General features: G+C 45.7%; 1 protein-coding gene across 1 annotated transcript in view; it reads left to right on the top strand.

The window, feature by feature from the left end:
* IKZF3 (IKAROS family zinc finger 3) overlaps positions 1-16571 on the top strand; it is a 262154-nt gene that overhangs the window by 105659 nt on the left and 139924 nt on the right. The window contains exon 4 of the mRNA XM_086924363.1: positions 7700-7867. Coding sequence (XP_086780489.1) covers positions 7700-7867 — 168 coding nt within the window. The remainder of the gene's footprint in view (positions 1-7699; positions 7868-16571) is intronic.

Below are 16571 nucleotides of genomic sequence, written 5' to 3'. Positions count from 1 at the left end.
TAGAAACTGAGAGATTGGCCTATAAAGAGGGTCGAGGGAATGCAACCCGTGTCAAGAATTTGATTTAAGAGAATTGTCAGCTGTGCTGCTATGGTGTTAGCAACTGGGTGCAAGAACCGAGGGGGACATGGGGCTGATGGAGTGCCCGCCTTGGATTCTTGATTCAGTTTAGTTACCCTATCCTCTGATAAAGGTGTAAAGGTAGTAAACCCAGCTGGTACTTGTACTGATATAGGTGGGATGGAGCCTCCTGATGACTTGTTGAACATTGGAATCTCTGTGCCTCATTCATGAAGTTTTGGTGTAGGGCAGCTCCGCAGGCCTTCCTGCAGCGCTGCCTTTCAGCAAAAGAAAAGGGCAGGAATTTGCAATTTCTACCAGACACAGTGCATTTCTGTCCTTTTCCCCTGCGCCAGCGCATAATTTGCGGCCATGCGCCAACGCAGGCACCTTTGCATCATGGTGCAAGGGTGCCTGCATTAAGGGGGATGATTATTTTTGCACAGGAAAGGAAACCTTCCTGCACAGAAACAATCACATGAGGCATTTTCCTCTTTCTATGTGTGCTGCAAAATGCAGCACACATAGAAAAAGGAGAAAGGTGGAGAAATAAAGATATTTCTCCTCGTTGTGACTCCCTTATGCCTCCCCTGGGGGGGAGTTTTTGGTGCTTTCTCAGATTTAAGATTTCTCGTAAATCTAGGGCAGTGTCAAAAAGCCATGGATGTTGCTGGGAACGCCCTCAGCAACTCCCATTGCACTCCCCTTTAACGCAGAAAACTGCTTTAAAGAGAACGATATTTACGAGGCAAAATTAAGCCAAAAAAACGAACTTAGTGCTGCCTTGTAAATATGGAGCAGGCGCTTGAGCCACGGAAGGTCACAAAAAGTGACGTTCTGGTGGTGCAAGAGACCTCATAAATGAGACCCTCAGTATTCTTAGCTGAGGCAGTAAATCGCTGAAGATGTTTTACTTTTGTGAGAAAAATATCAGCTAGTTTATCACAAAGTGGTTGATCAGGGGTCATGGTATTTTTAGAGCCAAATTTGGAAAGGCGTTCAACCGTGTTAAAAAGCTCCTTAGGTGAATTCTTAGCAGAATTAATTTTGTCTGTCAAAAAAGGTGGCTTTAGCGCCCTTATTTTCTTTTTGTAGTCTTTAATCATCTTTTTCTATTGAATTTTCTCAATGAGGCAATAAGTAATTCTTCACCTCTGTTATTGCTTCTGCAACCCTGCATTAGCAGCCTAAGTGTATGCGAGTACAGTGGTGCAGTTGGTGATGTTCTGTGATTGGTTTTAGTCTGTTTTGGAGAGGCTGATCTAGTAATTGCTAAATCAATCTAGCCATTAAACACGGCTGCAGCTTGATCAATGTTCATACAATATGTGGAGAAGTGTGGCTCAATGGTTAGAGCGGCAGACCCTGATGCAGAGGTCTGGCCCGGGACCAGGGTTCAATTCCCGACGCGGCAGGGTCTTGTGCTCAATGTCCGCGGACCCAATAATTCTTGCCTCGGTGCCTATTCTAATCATGGGTCCCACTCTGCAACTCTGGGCAATAGCTTGCTTAATCTCCACAACGGCCCCAATAGTGCTGGGGATGCCTGGCTTCACCTTGGGGGTGCCCAGTAGGGAAGGGTTCCACAGCGGTAAACAGTGCCAGGATGCCCTGAGATGGGGTGGCAGTGCGCTTTACAAGTATACCCACATTTACATGTAAAAGAGGGTTGAGATTCAAGCAGCATCGTATTTAATTTGGTGCTATCTAACTTATTCCATTGATGTTGAACAGATGGTTTAGCTACATTGTGAGCATACATTTCAATTTTTGGAGCCTTTAGTATAAAAATGATTGCCTGGTGATCGATCCAGGCTAGGGGAATAATCTCCTTTACGGATAAATTTGGAGAAATGGTAAAAATACCATCAAGCGCATGGCCTGCTTTGTGGGTATATGATGTAATAAGTTGTTTCATCTCAAGAGTGTGCAGCAGATCTAGTAGCAGTCTTGTGTCTCTATCTTCTATTGCTCCCAGATGGAAATTTAAGGCCATCAGTATGGTGAAGTTTGGAAGCCCTACACATGATTCAATGATTTCGATTAGGGCTTTAACAAAAAATTCCCTCGGGCCTGGTGGCTGTCAGACTAACAAACCATTAAAGGTATGCGTGTTGTCAATATTCAGATTGAAAAGAAACACCTCACAACCTACACGTGCAAGTGGTTTACACACAGCTTTAAAGTGAGTACTGCGTACTATTGCAATTCCACCAACTCACCTGTACCTCCTTTCACATCTGGCTGACTCATAACCTTTGGCAATAATGAAATCGGGGTCAGACATCGGCACAGGTTTCGGTGAGGAGTGAGACATCGGGTGTCATTAGCATAAGAAGGTCTGCAAATTCCTTACTGTGTTTAATAAGGGACCTCGTATTTAAAAGCAGACGAGTAAATGACTGATTGAGATGGGTATAGACTCTGTACATAGAGTTAGGTCGTCCACATGAGGCAGAAAATCAGTTATGTGACTTAACTGGGAACTAGGATTTAGTGTAAAATTGCAGTTAGGACACATCTTCAGCTTATCTGTGTACCTATCTGTGTATCTGGAGGTTGAGAGGCATGCAGGATTGGGTCTAAAAGATAGTAGTTCTTCTCTCGTGTAGCCTTGGGAGTTGCGAAGACCAGGGATCCTGGCACACGGCGCAGCCTAACTGCGGACGGGCTTAGACGGACTTGCCTTTGTCACACCTTAGGCACGCCATCGGCGAGTTCGTTTGGGGACATGCTTCTTGGTCCCTTATGAGGGCCATAAAATTATTGTATGTACGTTTTTAGCACTGTTTGAACAGCGCAAACCTATCTGGGTAGCAGCATAGCGTTGAATAAGGGCAAGAGCCGAGACATTCTTCACAATGACGCTGCTCACACGTTGCTTCCTATCATGTAGGGTGGTAATGGTCTTTGTAGTGGTGTGTCTTTGTTTTTTTCTAAATTGTAAGAAGGTTGAGGCAGTTCTGCTGCCAATGGAATGTCATTCCACATCCTGAGTGTGTTGATGCAAAACGTTTACCTTCTAATCTTCCTCTTTTTTAACTACTTTGTTTCCAGTCAGCCACTATACTGACTCATGGTGAGGCACTGTCTGCTGGAAGGGGTTAGTTTCTCTGCCAAGTATGAAGAGGTGTCCTCATTGGTGGCTCTGTATGTGATTCATCTATACTTGAAGATCAGACAGGATCCTTATGAAATGTTTTGAAACTTATTCAAGCTATATAGAGGTGTGCTGCATCGTGAAGGACATATTTCAGAAGTGCTAGTGAGATATCCAGGAGGCTTTTGAGCCTAGCGTTGCCTTCATCCAGGTGGAAGTAGTTATAAGGTAGGAACATTTTCACCTTTTCAGAAGGAAGGGATAGCACCAAGCTGCCCTGGTTTTCTTGGCTGTGTCTTCCTTCATTGCAATGTCTGTTAAGGTAACCCCTAGAGGTTTTACAGTCAGCTAGGGGTCAAGCTGTCTAGTTTCAATTCAGTTAATTAAGCTTGAATATGTGGCTGCTTGGTGATGTAGGCAGACAGAAGAAATTCCCTCCTTGTTGGGTTGAACTTGTAGGCTTGCAAAAACAAGCAATACATTCAGGGCCACTTTCATAGTGAGGGAAAGGTATCTATTCAAGATATCTTTTGTTCCCTAGAAAGGCCCAAGTAAGAATTCAGACCCATTTTAGACCTGAGACCAGCCAATAAATTAATCAAAAAGGGCAATTTGAGGATGCTATCGCTACATCAAATTTATTCACAACATATGAAAGGAGACTGGATGTGCTCTGTAGTTCTATGCGATGCTTATTTTCACATCCCACTAGAGCAAAACACAGGACATGTCTTCGCTTTTTTGGAGGAAAACCTACCACCAATACAAGGTAATACAGTTCGGCCTCAAATCAGCACCCAGAACATTTTCCAAGTGGCTGATAAAAGCTCATACTGCGAGCCAAGTAGAAATAGATTTTAGATTCACTGTCTCTTTTTCAGATGAACATGGTCTTTGTGTCTAGAAAATCTAGAAACATCAACCATATCTATAGTTCCTGGATCATTTAGGAGCAATTCTCCGGTCGGAGGGCACTGGGTTAATGTGTATCCCGAAGACTAGCAGGGCCAGGATGGGCGGCAGATCCTTCCGCCTCTTGGCAGCACGGAGTTGGAACACTCTCCCTCTCAGACTCCGGATGGAGCCGTCCGAAAAAGTTTTCCGCAAAGAACTCAAGACATATTTGTTCCCCAAATATTAAATTGCTTTTTTTCGAGCTGTACTAGGGATCATTCAGGCCACTGCTAGCGCGGGGACACACTGGCTAGTGTAACCAGGTGCTTTATAAGTTCAGTATAAATAAATAAATAAATAAATTCTCAATACCATCAAAGGAGAAGGAGGACAGAGTGTGTACCATTTCTCAGAAATGTCATCAATTACTGAACCACTCAAAGACATCAGTGTAACCAATCTCTTCTCTTCTGAGTCCATGGCTTTATGCATTTCTCTTGTCTCCAATGCTCATCTCCATATGAGACTATTGCAGCAATGCTTGTAAGACCAATGGTTACAACACCAGGGTGATTGGGAAGACAAAATACAATTAACTCTCCAAGCTCACCTGTCCCTTCAGTGGAGGCTCAGCAAACACAATCACCTGTGGGCGTGGTGTTCCCGGAGGCCTTGGTCTTTAAAAACGAGGAATCAATGATCTAGAAATACAGCTGCAACCTCCTGGAGGTCGTGTTGTGGTGAAGGGGGAAGCATGGAGACTTTTTAGCTACTTTGGGTTCCTGTTTCTCACCGTGGTGTGATGGGAGCACACGGATGAAAGAACATAGCAGTCATACCTCCTTGGGTTCTCAAATCAGGTGCACGCAGAAGAGGGCTATGTAGCCATTGACGGTCCTATATTTCTAGTGCTAAAAATGCAACAATGGCTGGCAGGAAGAGTAGGGACCCCAGAGTCCTTTAGACGGTAGGAATCCACACCATACTAGGGCCTTAAGAGACCTGCACTTGATGGGCCCCTGGATGAAGATGAGGTTGTATTTATGAGTACTCATGCGCTGTATAATGACGATTCAAAACAACAAATACAGCTCCAGCAGCCTGAAAACTACTGCAAGCTGATTATCTATAGACAGAAGTCCATGAAGCACATTCAACTATCACTACAGGCACGGCACTGTGAGGCAGCTCAGGCAAGAGATGACAAAGTTTGAAAGTTGACACAAGATCTACTAATTTGCAGGGCACTTCCTCTTAGTTCTTTCATTAATTTCCAATTCAGCGGACTTGACTAGCCTAAACAGGAAGGTTATGTTGTTCTGCTATATGGAGCAACCTTATTTTTATTTGTTATTTACAGTCCAAATAATTTTTGGGAGCTTTGAAACTGAGATGTTCAGAGTTGGTTGGATTATTAAAGTGAACTTTGTATCAATATGTTATTAGATTTTGCCAGTTTGATACTGGGTGAGCTTCAAAAATATTTTAATCCATGAAAAACACAAGTGATGAAGAATCACGGTTGGAAGTAGGTTATTCTTTCATCCCTGATCATAAATATTTGTATTTTGGAACTGTTGAAATGCATGTGTCAGAACCTGTTTGAGGGCCAGAGGGCAAGCAGGAGCTACTGGAACTCCATCATGGTGGGTGGGGCCATTTTCCACTGATGCCCAGTGGCTCGTTCTACTATGGCTCTGTAAACACGTCCAAGTAGGGCAAGCAGTCCAAGGGGTCTCAGGGAGATAGTGTGGGGTGTAGAGACACACAGTGGTCACAAAAGGCGAATGTGCAGCTGAGTGCATTTTTTTTTAGAAAAGCAAAGTAGTTTAATAGCAGTAAAACATTAAAAGGAGTAAAAAGAAGAAGGAACCCTATGGGAATGTTTAATACAGGGTATACTGGGTCTCCCAGACAGGAGTATAGAAAGTCTTAGAACTAATGCAGGTTCAGACTCATTATGGCAACAGTTTAGCACCTTCCTATAGGTTAGTCCATAGAATTCGCCCAGGCAGTTCCTCCTATGGGCTGCTGATATCACTTGAATGCCCATTAAAAAGATCTGTTTAGAGAGTTTCATAGTCAGATGTTATGTGCATGGAGAAAGCAGACGGGTTTGTTTGTGGTCACTGGGTCTCGGCAGCCATGCCTCTTTCTCTCCGCATGTGAAGGTTGCGTTGCACAGGTCCAGTAAAAACACCTTTGAGACATGGCTCTTCTGGACTGCAGCAAAGTGTTCGGGAACAGTGAAGGTCAGCACAGGTCCTCAGGCTTCCTTTGTGGTACTTAGGTGATAGAGCGGAGAAGAACCTGGTCTTCATTTGGTTAGAGAGGTCAAGGAGACTATCTGGTTCATGTATGTGGGCTTCAGACACACACCATGTGCAAATCCGCATCTTTTGGCCAATCCTCTCCTGAACTCAGTGGGTGAGTTTCACCTCCTCAGGAAGATAGCTTGAGGCTCTGTCCTTCTCCTCTCTCAGCACACAGGTAAGTTTCCAAGTCTCAGGCACACCCACAGCTTCTCCAGAAGGACATGCCGCTTTCAGGTGACATACCCTCGCCCCTGGGAGACTGGCTTTCTTTGACCCCAGCCCTGAATGACAATCATCAGGTCCTGCCTAGAAACGTCTTCTTCTGTAACAGCTGATCCTGCAAACTCTCTACCATTCCCCTACTATCACCCAGCTGGCAGTGCTTAGGAAGGACTAATCAGCAATCCCCCAAGGGCAGCCCTCCTTGCCTTTACAGTTCAGTGTCTAGAGCTAAACCCCGAGCCCAGGAAGGCAGGCAATACACTTTCACTGTCTGGGAAAGCCTGTATCAAAACCAGGCCTGGGCGTAGTTCGCTGAGTTTTCCTATGCGAAGCTCCGCTGAGTTTTTCTGTAACTGCATGAAGTTTCGCGAGTGGCGGAGTGCAGAGCGAACTGCAGTTTGTGATGGTATTCCTGCCACTCGGGTAGAAATTCTACCAGAGCAGCAGCTCGTGCTCGCGAACCTGGGAATAAACTCTGCTGCACATCGTGAAGCAGAGTTTTCTGCACTCTGCGAACTCCGCGGAGTGCAAAGTGCAGAAAACTCAGAGAACGGAGCAAAGTTCACCGCCCAGGCCTTATCAAAACTTCAAGACCAAGGGCCAACCCACAATGGATCCCACAGCCGATATCATAAAAACACTCAGAACGTTACGCAAGTGGGCTTATAAGGCATCATGCTTTGTTTTTGGAACAGGAAAAAAACACATCCTCTTACTGCTGCCACCACACAGTGCTCAGTGACATAGACGGTAGTCTTGTGTCGATCAAGGGGTACACGTAGACTTTGAGCCAGGATTTGGGGCTCCGGGTACATTTCCGGTCAAAAGAATAAGTGCACGTGCAGGAATTCTTGGGTGCTAGGCCAAAAGAAAGTCAAGATACTAGATTCACTTGCAATCAGGTGCTTCAGGGCAGGGGTGTACTTCTATCTACCGTGAAAAACACATTCCTGTCCCGGCAGCATTGTTTGTCGTAGGGCTTGGGCCTTCTGGTGGCTGTGGATACCATCCCTAAAGCTCCATGTTTTGAATTTCAATACATCTTTTGATACCTGCTTTCTTTTCATATATTCACCTGCTTTTATTTATTTACCATTTTTTTCGACAGGGGAACGTCCATTTCAATGCAACCAGTGTGGCGCGTCTTTTACTCAGAAAGGAAACCTGCTTCGCCATGGCAAGCTGCACACCGGAGAAAAACCTTTCAAGTGCCACCTTTGCAGCTACGCCTGTCAGCGGAGAGATGCGCTCTCGGGACATCTGCGGACACATTCAGGTGAGGTTGTGAGTGGAGTTCATGCACAGCCAGTGGGACTCACCTCAGCATTCAGGCCTGGCCTAAAACTCTACTGGCAATGAGCAGGAACTGAAGGGGGGTGACCTCATGGACAATAGCAAACCTCGGCAATGTTGCATCATTTGTAGATACACATGCTTTTACAACTTATCTCCTGTTGCCAGTTTCCAGAACCTCAGAAATGTTATCGATTTCACCTTTGTGGTAAACAGAGACATAACGTAAAAAGTTACACAACCCATGAGTAGGATGGTGCAAAAGAATGCACTTTTTGCTTACATTTTTATATGCTAATTTATGGACCTTGAATAAGAGAAATTCAAGGACCAACAGGGGATGGGTGAGGTAAACAGATAAACAAGGGCAATAAACATGTACAAAGTCCTCACCTCCAGATGCTACTGTTTTTTGGCATGCTTATTTCAGTAGCCTGCAAAAGGTTTTTTAAATTAATATTTTTACTTGAATATAAATAACACAGACGACACCCAGGAGTGCTAGTGACTAAATCTTAAATATACAATTTATATGAACACTGATGGCTTCCTTGACATCATCCCTTGAAAATCAGAATATGAACAAATATTAAAAAGGCACAATAAAGATCAAAAACGTACACTTTTGTCTATTAGTAGGCTATATTGGATGAATTCTATTTACTTACTTTTAAAATAAAAGCCTGTCCATTAAAATCACTAAATAGCAAACGTGATAGGAAAACTCTTTTACAAACAAAGCACAGTGCACTTTACCTGTCTCTGCTGCTTCGAGGTGCTGAGAGATTCCTGGCTGTTTTTCTCCTGCCCCCTGGTAAAGTCTCTCCTCAGTTATTAATTGAGTCACAGGGAGTGAAGAGGGCTGGAGGGGTGTAGCCAATCCCTCAAGCTTTGCCCTGATTGACCCTGAAGGCCTTTAAAACCCATTGACACATGCTAAAGCTGTGCAGAAAAAAACACTATTGATGTATGGTGCGCTTTACCTGCGGATGCTGTTGGGGGAGAACCATGATTGTTTTTCTCTGCTCCTTCTTGTAAGTCTCTCTCAGCTTCTTGACTGACTTGCGAAATAGTGAAAATTGCAGAAGGAGGTGAACCACTCCCTTATACTTTGCCCTAATTGGCCCTGAAGGCCCTTAAAACCAACAGTTGCAGCATTGTGGATGTCTGGCCAGTGGCTAGTGGGCAGGGAAGGCTATCCTTTTATTAAATTGGGTCAAATGGTATGGATTTACGTTTCTTCCTTTTTATTATAATTATAAAATGTGGTGTCCCTTAAAGGTGGCAAAGCAGCAAATGACAGAAAGAGAGACCCTTGATGTGGAGGGCACTCATTTAAAGGTTCCAGCATTTTATCTAACGTACCCGCCCCCCACCCCCAATATTGTCTTTTTAGGTCTCGCCTGACATTGCAGCACACATGCACTTCTCGCTCTGCGAGACTTCTTATAATTGATATCCTTTGAGGAGTGGAGTATAGGCTCCGCCCGTTATTTCAATTGGCTTGCATCATTGTTTATGGTAAACGGTGGCTTTTCATTGTGAGTAAGACTTTTTAGTCCCTACTGGTTACCGCCCTGTCTCCTTTTGGCCCCGCCCACCCAGACTGGATCTTTTGCTTGCAGCGTTTTACTGCCTCCTTCAATTACTGGGTGAGCACTTTTTTTTTCTTCATTCGCGCAATTGCGACAGCTTGTATATAGGTAGGTGCTCCTGATCCAGCGGTTCACCAACAACAAATACTCCACTACCATATACTCACCTGGGCCCATAAACTCACAGTAGTTAACCTCATGCGCGCTAGCGGAATTCCGCTCGTACGCTGAGATTTTTTAAAACGCATGTTACGTGACGAGCTGGGCTCGTCATCAGCGTGCGAGGAGGCTACGCCATGACGAGCCCAGCTCGTCATCAGCGTGGAAGGGGTTAAACCGCTGGGGAGTCAAGTTTGATATTTTTCCACAAACTATTAGGATTAGTTTATTCAATACCTCTGTTCATTTATAACTAACCCTTCACAGATTAATAAGTTATTTCCTCTGGTCGATGGACCATTAGTTGAACTGGTTGATGGCGATAATTAACATAAGCTAACCTTTCTATTGTTTAAAGTAAATAACCACAGACTCAAGAACGTTTTTAAATCTTTATCTAGAATTTCAGGTGCATGTGAACAATGTCAATACAGTGCAGTCACCATCATCCATAGGAGGGACAATTCAATTAATAAAACACAATACATTCATCTCAGACTCATGCAATTATTAATGCACAAAGAGAGGGAGGATAGAAAGAGAAGATAAAGAACATCAGCAAATAACAGAAATTTATATTTACCAAGGATGGTGTGGAAGACCAACGCCCTGGCCAAAGGGCTGGTAATGGTCCCCTGTGATAGATCAGGAGACAAAGGCTTCAGGACAGAAATTAGGACAGGACAGTGGACCTTTCTAAGATACCGACAGTTGCATCACACCACTCTCTGACACTCTCTTCCTCCTCGAGTTTCTTCCTCAATCAGATCTAACCCAATTAAATTAGGATAGAAAGTTCTGCAAACAGCTCCCTCCTCTCTGCTCTGCTCTCCTTCAGACTTCTTCAGCTCTCCCTCAGCAAATCTCAGCATTCAGTTCTCCACAAAAATGCACCCCGCTCTCTCTAACTAAAAACTATCTTAAATATACCTTTTGTTCTCCATGTTCCACCCACGAAAGTTTAAATATCGGGAAAATACGAGATTTGATTGGTCAGGCAAGGGGGGGTGTTCATCACACCATACTTACATGTCACAAGAATCAGTTCAACCATTGTTTGCAAACCCATCCCCATTTTTATTCATACATTTTATTCCCTATTGCTAAATGTAACAATGTTGATACAAATTTGACTTTATTATGAATGTCTTTCTTCATAGTTGAACTCTACACTATCCTATTCTCATGGTGTTGCACTTGATCTTGGCTCTTATTCAAATGCAAAGTCATGGCCTTCATGGCTCCCTTCAGTGGGCATGCGCAGACTTCGCGTCACTCAGCTCAATTCAGTTATGCAAGAAAGGCCCAAATACGCACTAATGATAAAGTCAGAAGACAAATGTTAATTTCTCAAACAAAATGTTTGCACTGTATACCACCCACCTCTACTCTATCTCATTTTATTTATTAATACTTTTCCCGCATTAGCATTAATAGAATAGCTAGCTTTTATTTTCAACTAAGCAGATGCCATGAACGCGAGTATCGAAGACTCCATTTTAATAGCTTCTGCTCATGCATCAGAATTTCCCTCCAAGCGTTACCTCGTCAACCTACGTAGATGTCGTTGACCCATGTGCAAAACTGTTTTTCCCGTTTAAAGCGGTATTAGTCCTACTTCATAGTTATTTGCGATAGTATATGCATACGCAGGCTTCACTGACCCACATGTTCATGTAATTTGAGTATTAGTTTTCACAAAACTTTATTAATAACTTGTTAATGCGTTTAACAAGTGGATCGCTTCTGAGCAAGCCTCTTTTCCTCAAGATCTTGCTCCATCACTCCTTCTTCCCTGTCATATCAGACTTCCAGGATGCTTTGTTGTCCTAATTAAAGTCATATTACCTGTTTACCTTCGGTGCTTTGTCCGAGACCGGTACTTTACTTCTGAAGCTAAAAATACATTTGGTTGACATCGGAACTTCAAAGCGGCCATCTTTTCCTTTGTTTACTAGGCCTTTACCGGACTGTCACGTCAGAAGAAGATAAATATATGGCTGCTGCTGTACCAAATGTTAATGAAAGCTTTTCTTTTCTCGCAGATTGATAAATTTGCAGGTTAACAAGCCTCCTTCTTCTGATGCCAAATATTTATATTCATCAATGGTAGGTAGCTCCTCCCGAGCCAAAGACCCCTCCTTGCGAGTCCCTGCGGTACTGCCAACTGTTATCCCCAACACTTTATGCTGCTGTTGCGAAAGGTGGGCGGCTGGCACTATGTTGAGTGGCACCCTTTTCAGCACCTGCCTATTTCCTTTTTAATTAGGGCCACTTCTTCGCAAACACCCGCCTCCCGCTATACGTACAGGACTTCACGGCGCTGACAATATTAAAATGTGTTAGATGAAGACATGTAGATCAAAAGAGCTGCAGCCGCATCGATAAGAGGTCTAGGCGGTCTGCCAGCTATTGGCCTGCGCGTAGGGATTCGATGAGCCCGTTCCACACAGAAGAAGGGCGAGAAGCCCTCAGGGGCTACATAGTCCTTTAGCCATTGTTTGACAAACTGGGTAGCATTCGGGTCTTCCGAGCGCTCCGGCAGGCCAATAACGCGGATGTTGTTGCGTCTGGCCCGCCCTTCTACATCTTCAACCCTATCTCGTAGGGTATTCAGCTGAGTTTGCATCTGCGACAACAGGACAATGTGATCTTTATGTTGCGTCACAATGTCTAACAAAGTCTTTGCATGGTCCTTGACTGTATCATTGAGTTTACTATGGTCAGCTCGCAGGAGAGAGAGGCCGGTGGAAAGCGTGCCCAACTGCTGCTCAAGCGACCGGTGCGTCTTCCTGATCATGAGAAGGATTTGGTCCAGCTTGTCAGAGGGGGGCTGCACAGCCGTTGGTAGGACACAGCTAATGGAGGAGGTCTGGGAGTCCGTATCAGCGTCTCTCTGGGTGGACGTGTCTGTTCCCGGCACGTCGAGCTGCTTTCCCCTTGGACGCCCCATTGCAGTGACTGCGGTGTGGCAATACGTTTACAAGGGAAATGTCTTGTGGGAGTACTAGTGGAGAAGAAGACAAAACAGTAGGTCTACTCTGTTATAAGGGGACCACAGTGGGAGAAAAGGCCGAGTGGCCGCTCCAAGCGACAATGTGCTAGATTGCAGAGGTAGTAATGATATATTGCTGCAGAGTCATCAATCAGGCATCCAGAGGGGGTCAGGACCAGGAGATCTCAAGTCCTGGAACAGGGGAGGGGGTGAGATATCAAGCTGAGATCGACCAGCCAGCCAGCAGCTCCCCCGGAGTCCACCTCAACTCAATCTCAGGAGACATTCATGGCCCCTCCCGGAGCATACCACACCCAGAGTCAGCCAGCCTCCAGGCCAGGATGTACGAAGAAGTAGCACCAAACAGTATGGATGCCCGGTCCTCTCCAGAACCCAGACCACAGCGCTCATAGGGAGGTAGGAAACATCCCACGGCCACCGGCCCCAATGATGCAGCAGGCAATGGTGGTGTGCCGCTAGTCGCAAGGCAGTCACCGGAGTGGAGATGTCAGGTCCGGGCTGAGCAGAAAGATGATCAGCCACCATAACTGCAGCCCCCAGCCAGGACAGGCAGCCAGTACAGTCTCAAATGTGGCAAAGACCTCACTGAATCATGGCGATTCGGTCCCAGGCTGGATGCGGTGCACGGGGCCTCCGGAGGCGGGGGACCCCACCTCTGCAGTAGGGTCAGGGAGGGTGTTCAATTGCCTGGGGCCCAGGGTAGAAATGATCACTCCAACAGTCCCATTAATCCGCCACCCTAGGCACACCGCAGCACCATGCCCCGCGACCTCGCACGCCCACCAGGCCACAGCGGGGGTCCACCGGCCACGAGGTCGGCACCGGAAGGGCGCCGCCGGGTCCAGGCAAAGAGGGAAAGCAAATGGGGACTCGGGTATCGACCCCTAGCCAAAGCCGTCAGCCAGCGCCACCTCACAAGCGGTGCACAGGCCCATAATGTCTCATCCGCGGTCCGAGGGCGGCGCTTGGGGCTCCCAGAGTCGGAAGATCTCCCTGTAGTAAGGCCCGGGCGGGCGCCCCATCAAGCATAGGCCGGGACAACAGCAGCAGCCTCAGCAGCCGCTCCGAACTGCCGCCGACCAGTGAGGAAAGATGCAGAGCCACCTCCTCACGAAAGGCCGCACCTCCGTCGCAGCAGGCCCACGCAGTGCAGTATCCGCCACCTCCGAGTAAGCATGGGCGTATTTTGCGAATCTGGTGTTTGCGAATTTTGCGAATTTGCGAACTCGCAATCCGCAAAATCCGTGAATTCTCGCAAATTTGCGGATTTTTTTTTTTGTGTTCGCAAAGATTTCTGCCAGTTCGCAAGGATTTCTGCCAGTTCGCGAGGGTTTTGTACCAGTTCGAAATTGCGAACTTACATGTCGGCTTGCACTGGTCACAATTATGTTGTTTCTACGTCTGGTTCATCATCACAGGTTCCCAGCACCCTCTGTTTCACCCCTGCCACCCTCTGTTTCACCCATGCCACCCTCTGGTACATCAATGCCACCCTCTGGTTCATCACCACTGTAGATTATGGGGGAAAAAGCAAGCACACCTGCCTGCTTCAACTGACATGAATTAATTTGGGGTTGATTTATTAATGTGTCACTGTTTTAAAATTCCAGTCTGGCACCTGCTTCCTTATCTGTAATTTGCTTTTTGTTGCAGTGCAATTTTGTTTTCCAGGACCTTTGTGGCCTACTTGTAGCTATTCTATGAGCCTGCTGTGAGGGTCAGAGCAGGGTCATACAATTGTTGCAACTAGCAACTGAACTCAGGAGCGGCCCTTGTCAGGAAGCACTACAGGGAATGGTTACTAATGATGAGTTTGAACTTTTGAACCTGCTGAATGCTTTCACTATTGCAAAACTCGTTTTTCTGCAGAACAGCATTACAGCAACTGTAATGCCCCAAACAAGCTTATATGAGAAAGTTGATTTCTAATCCAAAAGTTATCCAAAGAAAATCAAAAGGCCTCAAATCCAAAAAAGTGCAGGCAAATGTCAACCTGAGGAGTTATTCTGATAAAAATCATCATTTTCAGAAGGTCTATGCTGCTTGCTAGTAGATTTCTTGTGCAGAATTACAATTTTTGTAATTTCGCGAGTGCGAGATTGTTGCTGCTCGCCGCACCTACATAATCGCAATTGCGAACTTACACCGCACGCCGCAAAATTGTATCACCAAGAAAAAAAAATCCGCTGCGTGCAAATTTGCGGATTTTCGGTAAATTCGCGAGCGTTCGCGGATTGCGAATTTACCGAAAATCCGCAAAATCTTCGAGCGTAACGGATTTTCCGCCCATGCTTACCTTCGAGTCTGAGCGGTAAGGACAGGGTGCAGTTCTGTTGTTGCCGGCAATACGCGTTTCCCGGGGCTCAGCAATAGCCCCGAGGAAAATTCCAGGCCAAGTCGCCCCAGATTTCGCATATGCTGACAGGATTATGTGGGTCCCGGACGGGACCTCCGTTAAGACGCGGCCGCCATGTCCGGCAGCAAGCCCGGCCCCCTACCCCCAAAGTCCACCAAGCCCCACTCAGATCTGTGCTCCACCTAGCAGCCAGGCTCATCACTGGCTACAAACGCTTTGATCACATCTCCCCTGCCCTGAAGGCTCTCAATTGGCTGCCCGTTGATGGTAGATCCTCCTAAAAGACAGCATGCATCACACATAAAGCCCTACACCAGAATGCCCTGCTGTACCTGACAAACAAACTTTAAAAAGCGGGCAGCTCCAGAACGATGAGGAGCACAAACACTTTCCTCCTCATCCCTCCCTTATTCAAAAAGAAAACCACTCAATCTCGCTCCTTCTCTGGAAATGCACCGATCGTCTGGAATGCCCTCCCTAAGGAATTGCGTTGCAACCCCTCCTACATTGCCTTCAAAAAAGACCTTAAACTGCACCTCCCCTGCAAATACTGGAGTCCTTAAATCATACCTCTGACTTCTGACGACCCTATCCTCCTCTACTTCACTCCCTCCCCTCACCTCTTTCCTCCCCTTTCTATCTCCCCCATCCTATGTAAAAATGTATGTACATTTATCTGCTCTTGTTATGTCACTGTTTATTAGACCTCAATGGAACGTTTGTTTTTATTTATTGTTTCATACTGTGCTTTTTGAGCAACTCCTGTAATCTTGTTTTTCGCACATTTAAAGTGCTCTGATACCCCCGGGTCTAGCCAGCGCTATATAAAACCTTTCAAATAAAATCAGGTGCCATCGGCTTCCAGGCTCCACAATCCATTAAAAAAAACCCTTTAAATGTATTTTCGCGTTGCTGTGCAGCACTTCTCTGCAACCGCCTACTTTTAGAGACTTTTTCATAGTGAGGATTTGCCCCTTTCCCGGAGCACCAGGGCTCTCGGTTTTGACTTGTAAATGAAGGGAAGCTCGGCGAAAGAGCAAATGGAGGATTTTTCTGTACCTCATGTTTCTTGGCAAAATTGAGCCCCCCAATGACTAAGAAGGCCCCAGAATTAAGTGTACATGCACATTCAGGTATTACATATTAAGCCAGTAGCAATGCCGGGTATTTTGTGGTTATGGAGTTTATCAGGAAGTTTTTAGATGCATTTGGATTTCTACAGCAATTTCTTACCACTGGTGTGCCCTATGGTGCTAAGGAATCATTTCTGATTTGTTGCAAGCCAGGGTTTATGTGTATCTGGACCGTCTGCACTGAAATGATTGCACCACCAACCAAGTCTTTCAGTACCTGGAAGTAATAGGTAGAGGTACCAAATTTGTCTCAGATTCTTCCTCCAGTACAGTTTCGAAGTGTGAATCAAATGAAAAGTGGGCGCACAACAGAGATTTCTCAAAGTGCATTGCAGAGCACCACGAGGGACTGCGAGCGGGGCATAAACATGTGCCTTATGCGGATCTTCTCACACTCATTGTGCTCTTATCCTCCTTACTCTCCATCC

Source organism: Lissotriton vulgaris, chromosome 5 (genome assembly GCF_964263255.1).
Source record: "Lissotriton vulgaris chromosome 5, aLisVul1.2, whole genome shotgun sequence".
NCBI classification, from domain to species: Eukaryota; Metazoa; Chordata; class Amphibia; order Caudata; family Salamandridae; genus Lissotriton; species Lissotriton vulgaris.
The sequence above is the reverse complement of the archived record's forward strand: the minus strand, read 5'-3'. Positions and strand labels throughout refer to the sequence as shown.